We start from the raw sequence: 24,371 nt of genomic DNA, 5'->3' as shown, positions 1-24,371 counted from the left end.
CAGTTGCGCACACATTCGATGTGCTATAACAATTTAGAGATAAGCTCTGTCGTGAATTGGTTCGCAATGGTTTTTCATTTTAGAAAAGTGGTTTCTGAAAATGCAGAACTATTGCTAACAGCATTGTGCAACCGTCCAGTATATTCATTTCATATTCTTCTTTCCACTGGTGTTAAGTCACTTAGTGATTTTAGAGCGATACTCTACCTCACAAGACCATTTCATTTTTTAATACTCATATCTCATAGTTAATGCATCACCACTCACTGAAAAAGCAGATCTGTGTAGTATAACTTTACACTGTGTCTTTTAAGAAGTGCATTAGCCTGTTTGCAATCCTTAATAATATTGACAGCTGGGGACAAATGCTGCTGGTGACATTGAACAGATGTTGGGAGATTCTATACTAGGAGGCAAGTCTTGCTTTAGAGGAATGATCTGCGCCCATCGCGCCAGATTGACTGTCAGTTAGCAGCATGAGCAGGGACGTTTAATGTGTGTGTGGTCCAACGCGTTGCAGCAGGCTCTCTGACAAAGGTCAGTGCGGCGGCGTGCTGGATACGCCGTCAGACACTGTCAGGAGCGGAGGGACAGCGAGAGGTAGATGAGGAGGAAGAGGCCGGTTGCTGCGAGGGGGAGGGAGGAGGAGAAATTGATTTGTCTCCAGCTGCTAAGTCTCATTGCCTGAGCCTGTCTGACGGGGAGCATTACAGTCAATCACTGTGGATCAACTCGACTGCCGCGCCACACGACCTGCCCCCCCACCGCCGCCTGGCCCCAGACAAATTATCTCATTCACAAGCGGTGCATGATGGGAGAGCCTTAAGAACGTTCCACACTAAAACCCCTAATCACGCAGGTGTCTGAGGATCTGCTTTGCGAGCAAAGTGCTGCCGGTGGCGTTGAGGGGGATCCTTATCTGGTGGGGTCCTTATCCTAAGTGACTTTCAGCGAGTCTTCAAGAGTACATTATTGAGCAGATATCAGTTTTTAATAATGTCAGACATAAGATGCTGCTCATTTATAGATTTTTTTATAGATATTAGTTCCAGGTGTATGGGTGATAAAGGTCCATGTGAGTGATACATGTGTCACAAAAAAACTCTAAAACACCCCATAGAAAGCAAACAGTAAGTTGTTCCACTAGGGTTCACATCCAGTGCAGCTCCACATGTTTAAATCATTTTCTTGTGCGGGGGTCATTCGCTGTATCGTCTGGAAAATATTTCGCAAAATTCATGGAAATTCAAGCGACTGAAACGGCACTTGATATTTTCCAACGGCTTTAAGGCAAAAAAAAGAATACGATTAGATGACAAACAGGCATTTGTTACGGTGCGCCCTCTGTTTGCCTCCGTATCTGCACTCTCGAAACCTTCCCTTAAAAGGATTTCTCGTCGAAGCGTCTTGGAGTTCAGCTCCAGCTGCAATGTGCAGAAGAGCTCACGCAGCACCTTCTCACCGCGGAGGAAGAGAGCCGCATGTGTCCACAAGCTGATCCTCTTAAACACACCAAACGTCGTGAGTAAGCAGAAAAGGAATGAAGTGGAGAATGAGTGAAAAAAAGTCAAATCATAATCATAAAAAGTAGAAATTCAATCTTATGTGTATGTCTTAGGGAATAGGAATTTAATGGGTCAAAGGGCTAAATGCATTTAGATTTGTGATAACGCTCCTGGCTCAGCAGCCTCCTGGGTGATTGAGGTAATTAGTTATAGCACGGGGTGATGCCGTAGTATCAGCTTCACAGTCGTTCACTTCTTCGTCCTTCCTCCTCCTCCTCCTGACATTCATCTGCCCTCCATTCTTTTTGCCTTACAGGGTAGTAGAAAGCCTCAAACAGAATAACTGAGCCAAAACATTTACTGAACACCCAGTTCAGCTATTCCAGACATTTTCCTCTAACAAATGCCTGCCAGAGTGTGTATCTATACCTATGGGAAAACTGCAGAATCTGAGACTTCAAAATGTTTTAATACTACAAAAGAAAAACACATCATTGTCAGGCTCGAGCAGTGGTTCCTAACATTTTTTTGTCTTGATGTAACATTACCCCCACATCCCTGTCAGATGAGCAACTCAACAGCACCTGTCATGTTCCAAAGCTGGTCTTTTCAGTTGATTTCATAGTAGATGAAGAATTGTAGATCAATCTTTTTTTTTCCATTGCAAGTGACTTATGAATGTTTAGGTGGTCAATTTAGCATGCTTACTACTCCCAGCATGATCTCATGGTAAGGCATATTAATAGCAAGCCTTTTTAAAGGACATTTCACATGCCATGTCACACATTTTAAGCATTTTGCGCGTCATTTAACGCCTCGTTCTCATTGCTTTGTAAGCTTTCCAGATCTCATTTAACGACCCCTTGTCATTCCCAACACATTGTGGTAGCAGTTTCTAAACATTTCTTTATGTTTAGGGAACAGAACTTCCGGGTTAGGTTTAGTAACAGATCATGGGTTGGTTTGGATTGAAACATGTTTGTTACGTAAAGTTGGACATAAATAGTCAACGTAAATAAGTCAACAGCTGACTTTTGGTTTCACGCGGGACAGGAATACTGGTCTGCTGGGTGAAAGTCATGTGTTTGTTTCACCCATCCGTCCACCTAAAACTCCTCCTTAAGCGGACTTTCTTGCTCTTAATACTACGTTACCTGACTTATGGAGCACTTGCTAGAAAGGGTCCATAACCAACGTGTGAAATGAAACATGAAAAGCCAAAAAGCAATATTACAGCTAACAGTGTTTATCCCTTACTTTAAGCTAACAGTGTTTATATATTACTTTAAGCTAACAGTGTTTATCTATTACTTTAAGCTAACAGTGTTTATCTATTACTTTAAGCTATCGGTGTTTATCTATTAATTTAATCTATCAGTGTTTATCTATTACTTTAAGCTAACCGTGTTTATATATTACTTTAAGCTATCGGTGTTTATCTATTAATTTAATCTATCAGTGTTTATCTATTACTTTAAGCTAACCGTGTTTATCTATTAATTTAATCTATCAGTGTTTATCTATTACTTTAAGCTAACCGTGTTTATATATTACTTTAAGCTAACCGTGTTTATCGGTTACTTTTAGCTAATAGTGTGTATCTATTCATCTATTATTTTAAGCTAACTGTGTTTATATATTACTTTAAGCTAACCGTGTTTATATATTACTTTAAGCTAACCGTGTTTATATATTACTTTAAGCTATCGGTGTTTATCTATTAATTTAATCTATCAGTGTTTATCTATTACTTTAAGCTAACCGTGTTTATATATTACTTTAAGCTATCGGTGTTTATCTATTAATTTAATCTATCAGTGTTTATCTATTACTTTAAGCTAACCGTGTTTATCTATTAATTTAATCTATCAGTGTTTATCTATTACTTTAAGCTAACCGTGTTTATATATTACTTTAAGCTAACCGTGTTTATATATTACTTTAAGCTAACCGTGTTTATATATTACTTTAAGCTAACCGTGTTTATATATTACTTGAAGCTAACAGTGTTTATCTGTTACTTTTAGTTAATAGTGTGTATCTATTCATCTATTACTTTAAACTAAGTGTTCATCCCTTACTTTTAGATACCATTTTTATCCATGACTTTTAGGTAATTATGGTGACTTCTCTGCTCGCTTGCTAACTAGTTTTCATGCAATATGTCCTTAAGGTGTTCCAGCTGACTCAGATTGTGTAACGTGCAGTTAGTCTATCATAGCTGGTTTCTTACCATGACAATACAATTACTGTACCTAATTCTTCCTAAATATGTACTCTTATTAGGATATACATTTTCTTTTTGTTATTATATCATAATTTGTATTTTCTTACAAGTAATACAATTTCAAGTACAGGTACACCTGGTCGGGACTTTGGGCAGAAGCATAGAAAGCCACAGATAATGATGATGGCAATGCTTAGGGTAATGAGATTAAAACAGCTGCAAGGCAATCTTCTATAGTTCCCCCTGACCCACTGTTGCTCTATTTAAATGGCTTTAGGTAGACTGTTTTGGATTTTAATGATAATGACTAAATAGTTGAATGACCAGACAAGCCCAGTTTGGAAAGAAAGGAAAATACTTAAAGACATTCATTCTCATTCATATGAAGTTCACTGACTGCTGCTTGTCAGTCGTATGCAACTCACTTTGTCAGAGTTATATTTGCTTTGCAGCAGTTAACAGCTTGAATATCACCTGTAACAGGTGAGTATGAGCTAAATAGGTCTCAGAACACAAGTTTGTCTGATTAAGAGGAATTCACTTGGCTTCATAATCTCTGGCATTTCACAATAAGTGAATTATTATGATTATCATTATCATGTAAAACCTAAGCTTCTTTCCTCGTGGCTGACAGTGACTCAGGTTAAAAATGCAATTTCTTAACATGAGCAAATGTGGGAAAGAATCCAAAAGGAGAGCCACAACGGTATAAATAGGAAGACCTGACAGCTATGTGACGACAGAGTGAACAAAGCCAGAGGCTTGAAAGAATGCAAACGTGGATGTCTCTGCAGATAAACGATGCAATAACTCATCTGTGTAAAGCTATTGTTGCCGTCTAAAAGGAAACATGAGCCAGCAAAAAATACATAAACTAGCATAAATCAATATATATACACACAAATACTCAATACACACACTTTGGCACACTTGGACGGGAGAAGGACAAATCGACCTTACAAACACATATATGATTAATTACTCAGTTCACTTAAGCCACATTCATTTGGACATTTGCAATTAGAAATAAAGTAACTCAAAGGTGTTACCAGCTGGACGCAGACAGGTAGGACCACATTCAAATCAAATCAGTAGAAACACTTAATAAGCAGGGCTTAAACTTCTCAAACATGATCAAATTTGTAGATATTTTACTTGTGTAGAACATTTATCATGGTCTGGCCCCTCCTCCGCTCAATGAATTCAAAAATACCACATCGACAAAGTACCTTTGGACAGTCAACCTTTCCCTTTCCTGTTGGCCATCACATACCTGGAACACTGAACCCACAGAACTAAGGATCTAAAGGCCGGTGGTTATTGGACAATCAATCATGCGGCCGTGATCGTGTATGCCATTGTTCTACTAATTGTCAGTGTGCTTTTATCTGTGCTGATGGGCTCTTGTATGTTTTCTTTTAATGCCATCAACCTGCAAGCGCCTGAAGATGAATATTAGCGTGTAAGGCTAAATCTGTCACATTTACATCATGGCAACTGCTCCTGTCAAAAGTATTTAATGTTACTTTAAACCTCTACTTCACAACATTTAAGAGGCAAAGTATTTGACTTTTTACTCCAATACATAAGTGTTCAGGTTAAGATTAAGCGAGTGGTTCCCGCTGCTTTTTCTTCTTTCCTCCCCCAGATGTATCTTCAGAGGCCCTTTGGTGGAGAACCACTGGACTACACTACGTAAAGCTATTACAAACCTAGCCGAGCAGCTGCAACAGTAAAATACTACTTGCGCATTGATGCATCAACAATGTCATAATAATAGTCGCATAGTCTGCAGAATTTGCTTTACCAAGAATTGTTGTATTGGCACTTTTACTTCAGTAAAGGATCCGAGTACTTCCACCACAGCTTAAAATCATTCATGGGCCGGGCACAGCCAGTGATTGAACAGGACTTCTCACAGTTTCAGTCAGGTAATGTAATGACAAAAAAAAATGAAATAGCAAAGCAAATAATTGCACAGTTAACCAGTCCTTGGCCTCTGAAGATACACACACACACACACACACACAGCAAGCAGCAAGAACAGAGCCAGAAAGATCAAAAGCACGTACACGCACATATATAAAGGAGTTTGTTTACTTCTCCGTCTCGAGGCGGTCAGGGTTGAGGAGGTTTTGCGAGGATTCTGCTTACCTCAACAGGGGCTGTTTAGGGGGCGAAGGCGGGTCACCATCTTGGCTCTGCGGAGGCTTCTTGGTCACCTGCTTGTAAATGTTCCTGGCCGTCACCCCGAGCCACAGCATGGTCGACAGGGACGAGTAGTGCAGCACCACCCCGACCTGACGTAGGGTGAAAGAGGGCGCGTCAAGTTATTTGTTTGACGTCTCTGAACTTTTTCCACATACTGTACACTGTGGCTCTCTGGAAAATGTCAGACTTGATTATATTCCTTGTGACTCAAAGCGAAGATGTTCAGGGGGGGGAGCTGCCACTCCTCTCTCGAAAAAGTACCCATCATCAATGTCACTCCAAGGGTGTCTCCGTAGAGACCTGCCTGCTTTGTCTTATCCTTTCGCTAAAAGACAATGATACAAGAAATGTTCAAAAAGTGCTTCTGAATCATCAAGGTTGTTCTGGGATAAGAGCATTACGGCGAGGTTATACTGTTGGATAACCGAGCAGCTCCTTATCAGTTGAGTTAGAGGACACGGGGGGTGTGCACTGCGAATAACAAATCTGAATATAAATGATAGTCACGTTGACAACTACCAGGGCGTGATTGTGTTCCGAAATGCGCGGCGTACGTAGCTCCGCTCTTCCTCGTTTTAATATTCATGAATTATGTTTGGATGGGGGAACTGATCTAACTTTGTTTAAAGGCTTTGTCAGCTCATAGAAAGAGCAGAGAGTTATGAGAGCGCCAGCGAGAGCGAGAGAGCGAGCGAGAGAGAGAGAGAGACAGACAGAGAGCAGGAAAGGAGAATGGAGGGAGAAAATTAAAATGCGCCGAGCCTTTTCTCCACCCAGTCAGTCTGTTCATGAGGTGACAACCTGAGACACCCAATCAAATGGCTTCTCGCCAGCCTGGTAGGCCTAGGGACTGAAGCTAGTGTACCAGAGTCCAGATGCTAATTGGAAATGTCCTTGAGCTGGTTATAGAGAACAGAGAGCGGGTGGGAAGTCAATCACTGCTGCAGAGTCAGAGCTTCATTAGTGCCAAGAGCAGACGGGGAGGACGTGTGTTTGCAAAATGGAAATAAGGGGGAGAGGAGGAGTTGTCAAATTATCAGAGATGGTGAAGGTGTGTGTGTGTGTTGGGGGGGGGGACGACGACACATTGATCACAACTGGCTGATTAAGTTCCTGATAAAGAAACAAGACCTTACCCCTAATGCATGAAGTCAAATTGCATTATTAAAGCATGCTGTCAATCTAGCAATTCTCTTCAATAGCTAATACAGACCGCACAATCGTACATTAGTTGTCAAGCATGTTTAGTACTAGTATGCAATCAACCCATTTAATCCCATTATTCAGAGTATAGATGCACCTTGGAGGCGTGTTTAAGTATGATTTCAGGGACCCATGTAGGCATTCTATTCATTATTCTAGACAGTCAGGCTTTGGACATCCTCAGTCAAGATGGACTCTGACGCGCCAGATGGTTTGTTACAGAGAACCATCTGAGAAGCCGTCATTGGAAACTGTTTGGAAAAGGGCAGGCATTTTTCAAAAAGAATACTTGGCAGTTGATTGGATGAACCATCTGTCAATCAAACTCAAGTCGAAGCCAGTCGGGAGCAATCTCTGAACCCGTCGGCTGGTGGTCTGGCGACGGATAAGCCTCTGGGGGCGAGGGGCTGTATGGGGCTCCTCTGTAGAAAGCAATTATCTGGGCCAAGACTTCCTATTTCCGTGCGCTACAGTCCGATTAGCAACTTGAGATACGAGACCGAAGGCGGAGAGTCATCGCAAGTAGTCAGTTCACGAGCTTTCGTCATTGTCAAGACGAGAGCGGATGGGTTCCCAGATTGCATTTCAGCCAATGTGTCTTTCGCGCCCCAAACGGACTGTTTACCTGACTTCAACTGAAGCACGCTCAACCGCGATTGAAAAATCGTAGAGATTTTCCATATAAATGCAGAAACTGTTTCTAGATATTACAAAAACATCTTTTCCATCGCGTAAAGCCTTCAGTGCCGTCCTTTGCTCTTCTATCAGTGAAGAGAACTAGTTATGATGTAACCGATGCTATTGCTGCTACGTTAAACCTCTTTAGGAAACGCCAATGTTGTTTTGAACGAACAGTCGCCTCTCTGTGTCGTCGCGTCACACACATCTAAACCAAACCACGACTGTAGCTTCCTACAGGACGCCGATTGGTCCGCACATAAAGCGCATTACTTGAAGCCTGACAGGATGGGTTTCCATGACATCTTGTGATTCACACACTGTGACAGCAGCTGGTCAAATCTTGACTATGTGGGAGAAATTGTCCGTTTACCAGCCAGACTTCTCAACTCACCAGCTGACATTTTTGGTTTTGACCAGAAAGTTGAATAAAAATCAGAGTTTGATTAAAAAAGACCAAAAGACCCCCCCCCCCCCTTTATTGCAACAACACTGCATAAGACTCTCCAAAATCCCAAGATGAGCAAACTCACTGATCTCAGACTAGTAAGTAACCAAATAATGATGCCAAACCCAAAACCAGATCATCCACCAGGGACTGCAACTGGGAAATCGAACAGGAACAGCAGCTTGCCATCTCAGACGACGTCAGCCGCGGATGTCACCAGAGAAACTACCACATCGGTCATTTGTTTATGAGCTGGGAACCACCTATGTTGACATTTTCTTGACACAAATCCTCTTGTAGGCGTGTGAATAATGACTGTTCTCTCTTTGAAGGGAAATCTCTTGGATTGGAGGTCAGCCAAGCATCCGACTTCCTTTGACACTGTTCACATCCTGTCGCTCACCTACAGACAATGTTGGTTTCTCCAAACCATAGTAAAGAACCAATCATTTACAGTTTTTTTTGGTTACGGTACGCATGTTTAGATAAGACCTATAATAAAATCAGCGCATGGGTATGTTGATGAGGACAGTCTGATAAACACAGTCCCGTTTGAACTATTGGTCTGTTCATAGTTGCTGTGTGCTTTTCCCTTGATGTCCCTTTGTTGCTAGAAAATGTGAGTAAATACATGATTTGAGCCAGCGATCGGATCAGTGAACAGCACAATGACCATGCAGTTAGCAAAAAAGGGGGAGCTGGAAAATGAGAGCTGGAAAAAGTCACCTCAGACTCCCTCTTTTTAATCACTCAGGAGGGCTGACGATGACGCCTTAAATGAATCAAACTGCACATCCACACAGAAGCATTAAGGGGGCATTCATAGTGAATTATAATGCATTCATAGTGCTTTATGGCTACACTCGTTAACACACAATGCTGTCTGATGTCAACCGTCATGGAACATTATAGACGTGACGTAATGAATTATGAGTTGAAGTATCTTATGGATGGTATTGACTAGTCTTTCGTAATCATCATGGTAATACTTTCCATGATGAATTAAATACTTATAATGCATTTGAATCTGTGTTTTTATATAAGCACAGAAATCACAACACATTTCACAACGCATGTTAAAATGACTTTCAAGTACCGTAACACTTTTTTTTGCAAGAATCACAATGTATTATAATCCCGATAGTTATAAAACAAACTTTTTATAATGCGTAATAATAATCACTGTCATGATGCATTATAATGGTATTATAAGTTATTCTAACTCTAAATCTAAGTACATGCAAGATCAAACAAAATATTTGTATTAAAGCACACAATGACCACTGACAGTAACTGAAAATCACATTATAATACAGTAATTATAATGCATTATACAAATACATTTATGTAATATAACGGATGTATAAAGCACTATAATCCTCACTGAGTGACCAGCAATCATGAAAAATGATGATGATTGACCGTATGAGTCATTATAAAATGATGTATGATGAGTTGTGATTATTATTATACAGCATTATGAATATCTATGAGTGTTTATAAATAGAATTATACAGTGCTGTGGGCAGATTGTAAATGCATTACAAGTATGTTTATAGTGCTTTAGAGACCTCATAGAAAGTGTTGCCATCATCACTTATGATGCAGCATGGATTATTTGAAATGCATGAAAATGCATTACACTTTACTTGCCATGAACGATGAAACAATATGATGAAGCATGCGCTATTATAGACATGTCGATATGCACGTCAATGTACTTAACACATACAATCAGACTGCAGGGGCCATAAAAGCAGACTACAGAGTCCTTACTACAGTGGATTGTTGAGGTGTGTGTGCAGGAAGCCACTGTGTATTTTAAGCCTCATCAGTCAACCTCTAGTTATGGATAACTAGTCAAGAGCATCCATAACACTTCATGTGCTTATGAGTGTAGTCATGAAGCATTACACTGTAATTACATTATAATTATGTGGTTTGATTTAGACCTATTAAATTGTGACAGCCGAAAAGAAAAAGTCTGTATTTTGCATACAGACGTATGAGGCCACTAAAACAAAATGAAGAACGAGCTACAGCCTGGCACACTCCAACGTGTCTCCGTCTCCGTTTACGGCCTTAACTCCCTCACCTCGGCTGTATCACATCACACAGTCGACTTATTAGCCGTAGTTAGCTTCGAAGTGCTTTCGGCTACGTGCGCCTTTCGTGGTCATTTGAGTAAAAGAGCAACAGATGTGACGAGATGAAGACGAGACAAGAGGTGTCGTGTTTGATACAAGTCAAGTCGCAGAGAATGTGATTTAATGTGAAAGGTGAAAGTAATGAGGAGTCAGCACAGCAGGCTCGCTGTGCACCTTTCTGTTACAGGTACGCTGCAAACACACCAAAGCACACCGGGGGATGAACTGTAGGCTCACCGTGCGGTAGTCTTTATAAGTCAATGTAAAGACTTAACAGTCTTGGATCAAAACATGTACAATTAATCCCTGATGATCCTCCTCAAGTTTCTCCCCCAAAACAAACATTTTACAAGATTACATTTGACCACATCCTGACACCGTTACAACTTAACTTCGCCCAATGCTCCTTTGTGCTGAATAGAGCTTGAACGCATCGCAACGTAACTCAATGCACACCTCATGTCAGTCGCCGTCAGCCAAGCTGGACTGTGCTGCCCACAGATGCTAACAGCTAACTAGCTCTTAACGGCTCTCCGTCCGCCGATTTCAACAGGGATTTGCTGTTCACAAAGTGGCGTCATCGGGAAGATATTCTATCAACGAGACGCCGTTGGTCTCGAGCCCACATTCCTACCTTCAGGACTGTTTTAGAGAGGTGTCGGTTCAACTGTATGATCACGTAGTAGTTTGTGTATTTGCCAACTGCAATGTACGACTTAATATAGCAAGACCAAGACACAAAGGTGTTTCAGTGGGAGAAGGAAAATGTGAATTTACAATGATTTACTGAGCAGTCTCATTACATTGTGTGTGAATCGACTCTTTTCTTACATGGTACAATATGAACTATGAGACGCTGTGTGACAATAAAAGTCTAGGAAGAGTGTAAAACAGTACAAAGAGAGGATGTCAGCACCCGCCAACACTTCACAGTAAGACACCAGAACAAAAACCACCACCGACAGTTGTGGTACAAGACAGAAGAAAGCGGATCGTGAGCTCCGGGTGAAACTGTAACTCTATCAGTGTGATCGCCTTCAGGACAAAACAAACCGACTGTTTGCTCTGGACGTGTTGTTATTTAAACAGGGAGTAATTCACTCGATCATTCAGTTATTGATGCGTGTAGCTGACTTTACTGACATCATTTTCTGCTCGTGTGATACTAGGCTTACTACTCGACCTATCTGCCTGGTATTCTTTATGCTCAGTTGTAACTGTAGGCTCAGGGACCTCGCATGGTTGCGGTGACCATTTTTGAAAGACACGTTCTATCGACTGTTGTATACCGTCATTGACTGCTGACTTCTCAACTGGCCGGTACGGTCACGCAGGTGAACAACTGCATCAGAAGCCAAAGCCATTTCTGGCAATCGGCTTGGCTACTAACAAGCCTTACCTAGTCTGTTGCAGGCCACATTTTGGCCTTTGTCGTGGCTCAGACACCGACATCATAGAAATGTTTGGTCTTCTTTTGAGTGTCCGCAGATTAATTCCATACCCGATATGCTAAAGATAGGCATGATACTAGATGAATGAGTCTGATTTGTGTTGTCTCGGACACCCTCTGGACTGTAAGGGTGCCGGGAGGGACAACTGAGTGAGATTCAAATCTTCTTTGTTTAGGAGGGGAGAGGGCGGAGATCTGCTCTCACCGGAGTTCACTATTCTAGTTAAGAACGGCAACCTTTTTAGCAGTTTCTGTGAAGACGCTGTCAGATGACTTGTTTTAACAATTTAAGTTAAATTCAAAGGTCCTTCCAATGCCGTCTTCTATGGGCATATTCATTATATTGGCTCCCTACTGTTTTGGATGCATAAGTAACCAGTCTGCCGGAAGCATTTCACACGTGGGGAAATGAGCTCAGGAACACTCAAATTGGGCCCAATGGAAGTACAAAGCAAATCACTGCAGACACTGTAATGTATTTTTCTTCTTTTATTTTTTTTGTGCCAGCCTTTGCCGTCACAACTAATTTCACAGTGGCACACTAATGAGGAAATCCTCTGTAAAGCATCTTTAAGCTGACAGTTGGATGTAACCTCAGATCTAGGTCACATCCTTCACCAAGTTCTTTGCTAAATTAATAGGTTATTTGACGCCGGTCACACACTCCCTGAACAATCAACTGAGATGTCTAATCCAAAATGTGACGGTCCGAGGTAAGATGAGGTGAGGCGAGGGGGAAACGAGGACGCAGTGTGTGTTCTGCCGCTCGATGCAAGCAAACGGGGGGGGGACGTAGCGTGACGGCCGGGGTGCAGCACGAATCAACGACAAAACGAGCCGCGACGGAAGAAAAGATAGAAATAGAGATCAGAGGCGACTTTGACTTTGAGGCCGTAAAGACATCGGATGCTGCATAGCGGCAGTGTGCACGGTGGGGCGGGGAGGCGGCTGCAACACTGAAGAGTGGCATACAGATGGCGGAGCGGGAGGATGAGTATGGGATGCAGGTGGAGATGGTGGAGGGGAGGGGAGGGGCGGAGGGCTGGGTGGGGGGGGGGGAGTGCATGCTTGAAGTGCGGCGAGAGCTGCCAAAGCTAGTTTCAGAGCTCCTTGAAGTTCCCTCTGTCGGAGGGACAGCGTGTACTTATGTGCCCCCTTGGGAGGAGGGAAAGGGGGTGCAATGTGTGTGTGTGTGGGGAGCGAACTGCAGCAGGCAGCGCGAGTACGAGTGCATTTGAATGTGCGTATGTGTCCGCGTGTGATCACGCAGCTCTTCATGCAGCTCTTCATGCAGCTCTTCATCCAGTCCTGTAATTATCCCAAATTGTGTCTGCTGGGGGCCCGCCTCCCTCCCAGCGGAGCAGCAGACGATCTGGGCTCCTGACCAATTCTGTGGAGAGTTGTCCTGTTAGCAGTGATTGGGTAAAGGAGGAGCAGCGAGAAACATTCAAAGGCCCTGGGATAAAATTAGATAAATGACTGAACGGCAAATAAGTTAAAGAGCAGCAGCAGCAGCAGCAGCAGCAGGGCCGACAAAGTCTACAACACCTGCTCTCACACTGCAGGAGGTGGAATAAGGCATACTTTACGAAGGCTTTGTGGCTGTATTTATGGTTAAGACATCATTAATTAATGTTTTATATATCATAATGGTTAGCCTTTAAAACGTTTGGGTTGCCGTGTTGTAATAAAATGTAAACGTTAACGGAGTGGACTTCTCAATTTCTAAAGATCTCGACCTATTCAAGAGCGAATAAACAATGACGTAAAGCTGCCAAAGTGATGTAACGGAAACCCGAATGTTGTTCTTAATAATGTCTTACTGCTGGTCAATAAAACAATAAATCTGCATTAGTCCATATTTATTATAATAACAATGTTAAATCAATGTGAGAATGTGAAAGGTGATGAACCTACAGATAGTTATCACCTGCAGCTCCCCTTGGCTTTGACATATATTGTTCTGGTTCGCTCTCACCGCTTTCATAACGATGCTTTCGGTCTTTGTTACAAGCAAAAAAAATCATGATTAAAAAATCATTGCACACTACCCGCTCAGCACCAGACAGCGACTCAGCGACTAGCTGGTGAAAGCCTGACCAGGTCTGCAAATCAGCTACGACTAGAAGTCCGACATACATTGCAGCGGTTGCACTTTATTTAAATGTAACCATGCATCTGTGTATTGTCCCTGTCATAAAGATTCATAAATAAAGGAAAAACAGAGGAGCATTTAGCTGCTGAAGAGACATATATTTCCCTCAGAGGCTGGTAGAGACCAAGAACAGAGCTAAAAGAGAGACTCGCGCTCATCGGGTGGACACAACAGAACTCTAAATGAATTAAAATCGTTTCTTTGTAACTGCTGAATGTGTGAATAAGCAACAGTTTCGCCAGATCAACTTAAAAAGGCGATGATTTGTCAAAGTTGTGTTTTGGCTGCCTCCAAACAAATGATTGGAGGTTGAGAGACGCCGTGTGACAGGAAAAACACAACACATTCATTCGTGTCCCAGTTTTAATTCTTCAGTTATCTTGTAAAACATTCAAATCGTTGTGACTGTAGTCAAATGGGATTTGGGGAGATTGACAGCCCATCATTAGTATGTGGGTCGCAGTAGCTGGAGGAGCAATCTCTGTTGGTCAGAGTGTGAGCTTGATGTAAGTTGGCAAAAACTGAGTCTACATTTCCAAAGAATGTGGTTGAGGTTTAATTTATTCATTCCTTGTCCTCTGCATATAAGAGGTGCTTTATACGAGATTTATACACAACAGAATTTCTATTGCCTCTCAACATGGCGATACCTATAGCTCGCAGCTAACGGTGCTAACAGCGTCTACCTGAGGGGGAAGTGTAGTAACGGTGTAATAAAACTACAAAAAGGTAAGAGTTTCTGTAAGTTGCAAACCTTAAATGAAGTGAAAAGAAATAAATACTGGATATACATGGGCTGGATGATCGTGTAAAGTATGTTCATATATTCATGTATATAGATATATTCATGTCGATTTTCAGTTACTGCATGATGATATGTACACGTCTGGAATACATCACATTATGGAAGCTAAAGACGCGAGAGCAGCAACACAAAACGGATCCGTTTTTCATACGGAAGAGTGATGAGGGAGACAACTCTGAGCAAATATGACCCTGACTACATTCAATTTGGATTCATAACGGCAGGCTGAGGGTAAGCAGAATATTTATTTTGGTCATTACAGCTGACAGTTGCATAACACATATTTACAGCCCAGCTTATTTTTTTAGCCTTTTTTTTCCATTTATTTATTATTATAATTTTTTTAACAATCAGAAGTGGGCCTTAAGTGACAAAAGGTCGAGTATGAACACCCTCAGCATGACTGTCGAGTAGAGTAAAGAGTCATATAGTGACCACATATGGTAAAAGTTATTACGGTGACGGTAAACGGCAGGGAGCCGGTGAGTGACGGAAGCTGCAATTGGTGACAAACACCAGCCGGTCTTTGGAGGAAGGCGGGTGGCGACGCGAGTGCAGACCTCTTAAGGACTCCCCTGTTACCGAGCCTCGCGCTTCTGCAGCTCAGGCATGAAATACGACGCTCTGCATTTCAGCACGTAGAGGTGGGGTCTTTACACGGTGGAATAAGGGGCCACCTAAAGTGCTTGTGACAGCGGGAGAGGCATCTAGAGTCCCCAAGCAGCGCTGCGACTCGCGATAAAGGGAGCGAACAAGGCCCATTGATGGGAGGCGGGTTGTAACGGGAGAGTCAAAAGTGGAAAAAGAAGTGTACATCAATCTCTTCGCGGCTACATACAGTAAATGCACCCCCCGCTGAGGTGAGCTGACAAGAGGAGGATGCTCTGCTCCAGATGACGTTTCATGCTCACAACCTGAACAGGTCCAGCTATCAATCAATTGGATGGGAAAACCACCGGGACCATAAGGCTTACCAACCACGTGAGAAAGTAAGACAAAATAAGTAACATATTACTCGACAACCTCAAACATACGTACGATCTCTTATCTGTCACTTCAGAATCATTTTTCGCCCAGTTCCTTTCCAATGGTACATTCTGTATTTACTATGAACGTTTCCTCCTTGTCCCACCTGCATTCTTGATGTATAACATCCTAAAAATAGCGAGGGGCCAGCAGGCAAGAAAACATTAGTCTTTCTTGCCAAATCTGTCCTGACATCCCAAATCTCTATGCCCCCCAAACACACACACACACACACACACACACACACACACACACACACACACACACACACACACACACACACACACAAGCCTCGCTCACTCATTCATAACTGCGGGGCTGCAGAGATGGAGGCACCACCCATGTGACCACACACACCAATTGCAAAGGGCAATGACAATGCTAACATGTTGATGTTTAGCATCTTCACCCGTCTCAGTTGGGCGTGTTAGCATGCTAGCATCTGCTATTTAGCCCGTAAACACAAAGTACAAATGATGCTAATGGGAATGCGATTAGTTTTGTATTTAACCATAAACCAAAGTATTGGAAAATTATAGTTTTTGACCTGATGATTAGCGCAAAAATAAAGGTCATTAGGATACATCCTCTGGGAACTATGAATGTCTGGACAGATTCTAGTAGAAGATATTTCACAGGATAGCTGAAGACATTGACATGCTGGTGGACCTAGAGGAAAAGCCAGTGGGGTTCATCCTCTGGGGACCATGAATCTTGCGGTAATCAATCCAACAGTCGATATTGGAACACCACTGTCTCCTATTTGGCCACCTACTGACAAAACCTGTTCATGAGTGTGACAACTGTTAAACCCCACACTGTGCATGAAAATAAAAATGCCATAATACCTGTGATACTGTCATTTCATGGACATCGGTGTGGTAACGAAACGTCCATGGAAAAAACACATTTATGTGGAATTCTAATGACCAGAAAATGTTGTATATACAGCCACTTTCCAAAATGTCCGGAAAAATGAAACATTTGGCCTTTGACGCCCACAGCTAACCCCAGGCAACAAGAGTGGACACAGACAATAGAGGGACAAAGAGTGAGTGCATTCATGATGGGAAGGCCTGAATCATCAGGCCTCATTGTGTCAACACTTTACTATGTGACTGACTGGAGCATACATGCAGCTGAAGCATGAAAAACACATAAAGCCGACCTACTATACGTCCACATATTCCACTCTCTGGTCGCCGACACCTGAATAGACCTTCATAATCAATTTTCAGACAAGCTTTGAGAGGGGGGATGAATGAAAAGGGAATGCACTTACTGCTTGACAGATGATGGGGTATTTGATTCGATTGATGCCGCCGGCAAACACAGCAAAGGTCAGAGCCGTGTGGAAACAGAAGTTGAGAAGCATATGCCATCCCTTCCGACTGATGCGGATTGCACTGCCAAAAGAGACCAAGAATCAAAAGAATTAGCAGGTAAATACCAGAACCCCACAGTGTTTTGAGTTTCATCATCTCCCTGAGATTCATTTTTCAAGGTATAGTGCCCGTCAGTCACTTCAAGTGTGATTTGAGCCGGTCTTTTGCAAGGTCTGCATAAATTGCCCCTTTCTTTTACCTTGCTACTGCCGTATAGATTAACAAACAAAGGGGAGCCTGGGGAATGCTGCTCGTGCAAACAAGCCATTACATACTTCACTGCCAATACATGTGCTGAATACTAGAATACTTTCTGAAAACATTTCAACCTTGGCTCAACTTTGAAAAGCAAATGATTCACATTCAATAGTTTCAAGTTGGGTCAACATACATTATCTAACTCAGACAGGTTGATATTGATATTGTATTTTCACTTAAACACACTTAAAAACCTTTATTTTGTTGATTTTGGGCAACACAAGGTTTTAAGTCTGAGAGGCGACACGACAGAGAGAAAGACAGAATGTTTGCCATCGACTCGTAAAGTTGAATTGGGTACCATGTCATCAATCACTCGCGGCCTAACCGCGTTCACTCTTGATGACTAACTGTATTAAAGCGATGGCATTGTGACGCAGGAACATTGTAGAACAAACACAACTCAGGAGCAGTGCAGGAGAACATGGAACATGTGGCCCCAATCTACTAATTTAAGGTTGACTTTTAATGAAGATACATTTAATTAAAATAAGAAATAACAGAGTCAATAGTGAAAGTAAAGAAATGTGAACTTCAACTATTATTTCTTTTGTATTTTTACTATCTAAATTTGTACCAAAAATAAGTGCACCGAACCATATTGCTGTCTTTGACTTTGGAGGCACAAAACAGTTTCCTCATTAGATTTCCTTCATGCAAAAAGCTCAAAGAACACAAACATTCAAAGAAAATCCACCCAGTGACAGAGATGCACTGCTTTTAAGTTCATTTTGATTGAACTTACGGAGGAAAGTGTTAACTGGAAGGTTTTTCCTGAAAAAAAGCCCAAAAAAAAAAAAAAAAACATCTTTTCAAAAAGGTCAAATCCTACGAGTACCAGTGAAAGTGAAAAAAAGGTTAAGAATGATTCAAAGGCATTTGTTTAATTAAAATCCTCAGTATAACGTGTATGTTGGAAAGATGGACCTCGGGCAAAGGGCTAATCACAGATCAGATTCTTAGTAAGAGCTCAGTGTGTTAGTCAGTGTACAACCTTCCTACACAGCTCCTTCACCCACTTACACACATGCAGAACACGCAGCGGTACATGCACACACATAGGAGTCACTCTGCTGCTTTGATGATGAAATAAAAAGAGATCGCTTCCAGTTGGCTGGGCCAATTGAAGTTTGTACAATGCAAGAATATATGCACTCATATCCACTTTCTGAATCATGGCATTAACCCTGGGGGGGGGGGGGGGGGGGGGGGGTTACAGAGTCTCAGGCAGGGCACTTAACCCACATTACCATTTTTCCACCCAGCTGTTAGAAAACCGGCTGAACAGGTCAGACAACACCAGCATATTTGTCATACTGTGTGAATTAGCGGACCATCCATTCCCTTAAAAGACTTTCCGTGTGTCAGCTCCCTCCTTTTCGTCCATACAGCCACAGAGAGTCTTGTCACCATTTGAAATGATATAACCTTGTACTGGCAATCTCCGCTCCCCAAAATGGAGGAGCGGAGCCCCGGCAGGCACGTGAGCCAACTGTAGATGAAGCGGCGGCTCGGCAGTGAGCTATGAGGCGTGTCTGGGGCCGGGCCTTTCGCTGCTCCGTGCGAGGGAGGAGGGAGGGAGGGCTAAAGCTGCTGCTGCTGTCGACGCCTCCGCCGCGGTCCAAGTGCTGAGCTCCATCCAGCAAGGAGGCCATAAATCAGGCCGGCTCCTTGGCCTCCATGGAAGGGGGTTTTCATAGGCTCTGCTCTGGGCTTTCATTGGGTCAAGTACATTAACCTGGCATCCCTCCACTTCCCCTTCTCCCAGAAGGTAAGTGGGGGAGGGGGATAAAACTGTCCTCTCTGCATGTGCTCTCTCACCCCTGCACCCACTGCTGTTACAATAAAGCTGTGGTAGGATATGACTATATACACAATGGGTAGGTTCGGGCCGACCGTTTCATTGGCGGAAGACACGTTCCAAACATGCGGATTCGTCCCATAAAACATAGGTAGCAGGGCTGTTAAATGGAGGAATGGAAGTGGTTTCATGCTAATTATGATGGAGGAAAGGGAGCATGCTGGCAGCAATAGGGCTGGGCTCTATGGTTGAAATCAGCAGCAAGTCACAGAAAACTACATTTAGTTTAAACAGCCGCTTGAGGCCTGAGGCAAGCTGTAAACACAGCAGTGACATAATGATAACTGTTGTATTCCTACTTTACTTTACTGGTCTTTACCACAGGATTACCAGTAACTCAGAGTCATGTACCTGCAGACTTGCCAAATGTAAGTCCAATATTTTTAGTTCTGCTTTGGTCTCCACCCACTCCTGAGGGAAACATCTGACTCTGTAGCTGTGAAGTGTTCCACTATGTTTACTGGCAAGCCGCTTGTCTGAGGTTGGGTGCTGAGCAGGTGGTGTACAATGTGCTTTTCACAGAAAACAGCTGCCTTCTGCTGTTGGTTAGAGCGGCTTTTCAAGTATCGTTATTTTTGCTGCTTTTGAATCATTCTTTTGGAAGGAAAATATGTAAACAAACATGTTCATATTGTCATTATGATTCCACTAGAAGCTGATAAATGACAGAACTGAACTATCGCCCCCAGCTCTACATGACAGTATTAACGGTCTTTTCTGTTTTTTGGGGGGTTCTTATGTGCATTTCTTTTCTGTGAACATAATCAGGCGACACTCTGGTTAATAGGCATTATTAACCCCATCACTCTGCGCTGCTTTTACTTCCTTTAATTACACATGACACTCAATGACACAACTTTTATTCACTCCTACTGTTTTTCTCCTTCTGATGGGATCAATTACCAGTAATTAAAGATTTTCCTGTATGTCTTTATATGTTGGTAAATCTGGACCATGGAAGTCATGCTGTATCAGCAGCTCACAGTTCCTGTAACCATAATAACAGACGACGATAAAGACGTCTCGTATATCCGGTTACTTTTACACACGTTTTATCTCGGCACGCAGCAGCACAGACAGTAACGTCACATCCACACACACAACATGTCGTCGGCGTGGAAGTTCTTTGGCGTGAGTGAAGAAGGCATAAAGCTTGCAATTTGTCACGACTTCAAGTCCAAAATTAGCCGCGGGGGAACAACCGTTAGAACATTTGGAACAACTAACTTAATCAGCCTCTTATCGTGTCGTTATTCATTCCCATCATGCCTCTCAGAGTAATCACGGCGCCGACAGCATGGAGTGTCTCTCTAGCACAGTCCTGTTTATAACGGAGCTAACAGCTGACGTGCAAAAGGTTGCATTGACTCGATTGTGATGCGTTCCAGCTAGAGGTAGAGTAGAGTATCAAAAAAAAAGGTAAATTATAACGCTATCGTGATGTGCTCAAATGTAATCTTGCAAAATGTAGTTTTTGGCAAGAAAAGATAAATACAGTTGGTTGAGGGAGATGTTTTCAAATAAAATAGATATAAGTGAAGGAACTGTTTAAACACTAGCTTTAAGAGGCTTGAATTACATCATTTATTGTATTTATGAAAACAAATAGATGAAAGTAAAAGGATAACATTTAGAATGAATTAGTGTTTATACTGACTTCGGGACGGCGGTGAAAAAAATTTGGGAAAGAAAATGGGAATCAGCAAATAAGACTTGGGAATCAGAAGAAAATTGCAACCATTCCGTCTCCAGACAACAATCAACTGCATGACTTTTTTTTCATGGAAGACTTTTTCATGGAAGAAAAAGTCATGCAGTTTGATAACTGTGAGATGATCTGAAGAAACCTTCTATTATGAATTCTCTGTGGATTTGTGGACGCTTATTGTCGTGGAACATCAACGACCACTTGGAAAGACCCGACTTCCTCCGATTCCATCAGCGTGTGCATGACATCGGTGATAGAACTCCGGGAGCACTTGACACAAAAAGAATCGCGCCAATTGGGTTCAAAGGATTTGGGGTTCAAAGGAGAAGTGGGATGAAATCCACCATCATGTTCTTTACTAGGCAACTACATCACACATCAGCATTGCAGCCCTAATCCCAGATCAGATTTGTTATCTTGGCTTATCTCTCTGGCAGGGACAGAACCAACAGCACATCATGTATGCATGTATTTATGCGTGTGTGCGCGCGAGTCTGTTAACTGAGGGGAGAAAGTGACAAATTCAAAAACGCGCACCAACCACAGCGCCTGTCCTCGAACAGCCTCCCTCGCATTTCTGCCCATTTAACACGCAGTCCCGGCCGCTTCGCGGCTCGGATCCTGTCAGTCAGGCTGGAGTGATACTACATAACCAAAAGTGTTGCTAAACACAGATGTGTTTCAGCGCTGGGGAGCGCCTGGAGGGAGGTGTGGAGGACGAGGAGGTGTTGGCTTTCGCTAATGTGAGCGTCGCTGAGAGGGAACCCCTCGAGTGTGACAGAAACCATGAAAGCTCCGGCCTTATGTCTTAAATATGGGCTCGTTCACTTTCTGGTTTCAACCGGAATTAATGCGTTTTTTTTTTTTTTGCTCCGAGAACCACTTTGTGACGAATGAGTGCGTTTACACACGCGCACAAGTGTCGTGTTTTGGAGTATCAAGTTACGCTCTACCCATGTGTGCACGTCAACCCGCTTTTTAAAAAGAACATGGACATGCTAGCTGGAGAAGAAACGAAGAGATCGGGATCCTGGTGCATGCAAACTCCTTTTTATTGCTGTGTTCATGTATACAGGGATATGAATAACTATGTTCCATATAATGCGGTAAGAATGGGATACTAATGTGCATGCAAACATACACAGTCTGCTCTGAAAGTAATATTCATATATTTGGCAAAAAAAAGCACCACCGCATGATCATACATTTTCAAAGTTCAAATGCAAAATTTTATTTTAGTAGATCTGTAATCTTGTTCCTCACTTGTAAAATATGCCTACCAAGTCGAATAAAATATATTTTAAGAAGTATTATGTATCAGCATTCTACAACCACTATGGTTTAGCATCTGTGTTTATTCAAAGATTCATTTTAAAAGAAAGATTTTTTTGGAGAATTTGTGTTTTTTCCATCACAAATGGAGTGGTGCATTACCACCATTTCTTTTTTTTAAAAGGCCCTTGATTCAAGTTTTTTAGCATTCTTCTTCACCTCATTCCTATCAAAAATGTCTTTAAACCCTCCGGATCATGGTTGTGTATTATTATTATTGTTGTTTTTAATAACACACCAATTCTGCACAAACATCCGGATACCCAGTTTACATTCGACTTGAATCACAAATCCCAATCTTCTGCCATTTTGAAATTACTCTCTGTCTGTGTTGCAGCTTTTTGTTTTTTCTCTCTCCAGTCAATACTGCAGTGCCAGACGACAGTAAGCGATGCTGCTGTTTGGAGCCCCAGATGCTGTCATCTCCGTCTGACTGCAGAAGGACGCACCCTGTCTCTGTCCCAGGTGTCACAAACGGATGCAAACCGCAAAGTGCTGCTACGCATTCACACGGTTTCGTAAGCGTTTGCTTTGCTTGGATTTTTAAAAAAAACGTAAATAAAAGCAGATATATCTGTGTGAGTTAACAGTGTTATTCTGTAAATAAAATACAGTTTTTTAGAAAATGAGACATTTGAGACATCAATGGATGCAGAGCTATTACAATAACAGCGCATTAACGCCACGGACGTGATAAAGTGAGTGACGCTCGACAAGAAAAACAGATGATGAATTGCTGTGCGGAAATAAAACGCCAGTCAGGCTCCCGCTGCTTTAATAACGGCAGACGGGTGCCACAGTGCAAAAAAAAACGGAGGAGCCATACGGCACATCCTCGGTCTTCGTCTCCATATGGAATAGTAAAGGTGGCCTAAATGCCCCGTAGGAATCCATTAGAAGCATGCTATGATTGTCTGAAACACGCGCACACGCGTCTGCGCATGTGTTTTAGATCCTCTTAGTCAGACAGGCGGCGGCGCTTTACGCCAGCCCTGAAGCATCTGACTCACACCCGGGAACTAAAAAGCAAAACTGCAAAACCATGAAGGTGGGAGATTACAGACGCGTCCGCCCGAGTGTCCGCATGCGGGAAAGGAAGTCAATGGCCGTTTGTGTGAAGTTTATAGAGTCGGCGCCTGCTTCTTACCTGTGGTGCACTATGTACGTGATGATGGAGGCGAAGAGGCAGAGCAACATGACCGCCGTGCAGGCATACACGACCGGGTGCAGAAACTCCCCAGGGTACGGGGGGAAAGACAGCACCTTCTTCAGATCCTAAGGCAAGAAAAAGACAGGAGGGGTGGGGTGGGGGGAGACATTATAAAATACAGTATCATAAAGAATAATCAGTGAGCAAGAACTAGGCCTCAGCAGTGACAGCATTCCCGACAGCCGAAGACGGAGGCGATGAGCTCCCCACAGCGTATGAGCAGAGCAAACGGCAAAAAACACAAATGGATGTCGGGGGAACGTATCCCGAGCTAGAACGCCGTCCAAATCAGCATAAAAGAGCAACAACCCTGTTGAGGAGAAGAATATTCTTCCCCTCTGCATTTACATTTTCGCGTTTCAGGCATTTAGCCGACACTCTTGTGCAACAATAGCATAATCTTCCCTGTCTGCTGAGATGAAAAGCAAAACAAAAATGGATAGCAGCCAGGCCAACAGACAAAAAAAAAAAAATCAAAACAAAGTTAAGTCGCTTCTTTTGTGTCTGTAAAAGACACATTGTTCAGAGACGCTTATTAAAACCTTATCAACATCAGAGTCCATTTGCTTTGTAATTTATTCTTTATTCTGACAGCTACAGCTCAAAACTCTCAAAGTAGAGACACCTTTTTCCACTTTAATGCTGTATCTCCAAGCTTTATCTCTGTTGTATTAAGAGACAAAAAGCAAGCCGCTGTAAAAATCTGTACACCCGCTCGGCATCTCCGTGTGGAGCCGGCAGTGATGTCACGATTTAGGCTCC

The 24,371-nt window shown here is 42.6% G+C and overlaps 1 protein-coding gene across 1 annotated transcript in view; it reads right to left on the bottom strand.

The window, feature by feature from the left end:
- Nucleotides 1-24,371, bottom strand: part of adgra1b (adhesion G protein-coupled receptor A1b) — a gene marked incomplete at its 3' end in the record, with an annotated part of 137,689 nt that overhangs the window by 5,768 nt on the left and 107,550 nt on the right. The window contains exons 15-17 of the mRNA XM_079168841.1: nt 23,547-23,674; nt 17,138-17,261; nt 5,887-6,032 (exon numbers count right to left, since the gene is read on the bottom strand). Coding sequence (XP_079024967.1) covers nt 5,887-6,032; nt 17,138-17,261; nt 23,547-23,674 — 398 coding nt within the window. The remainder of the gene's footprint in view (nt 1-5,886; nt 6,033-17,137; nt 17,262-23,546; nt 23,675-24,371) is intronic.

Source organism: Pholis gunnellus, assembly GCF_910591455.1.
Source record: "Pholis gunnellus genome assembly, chromosome: 11".
In the NCBI taxonomy this organism is placed as follows: domain Eukaryota; kingdom Metazoa; phylum Chordata; class Actinopteri; order Perciformes; family Pholidae; genus Pholis; species Pholis gunnellus.
This window is presented reverse-complemented; position numbering and strand designations above follow the sequence as displayed.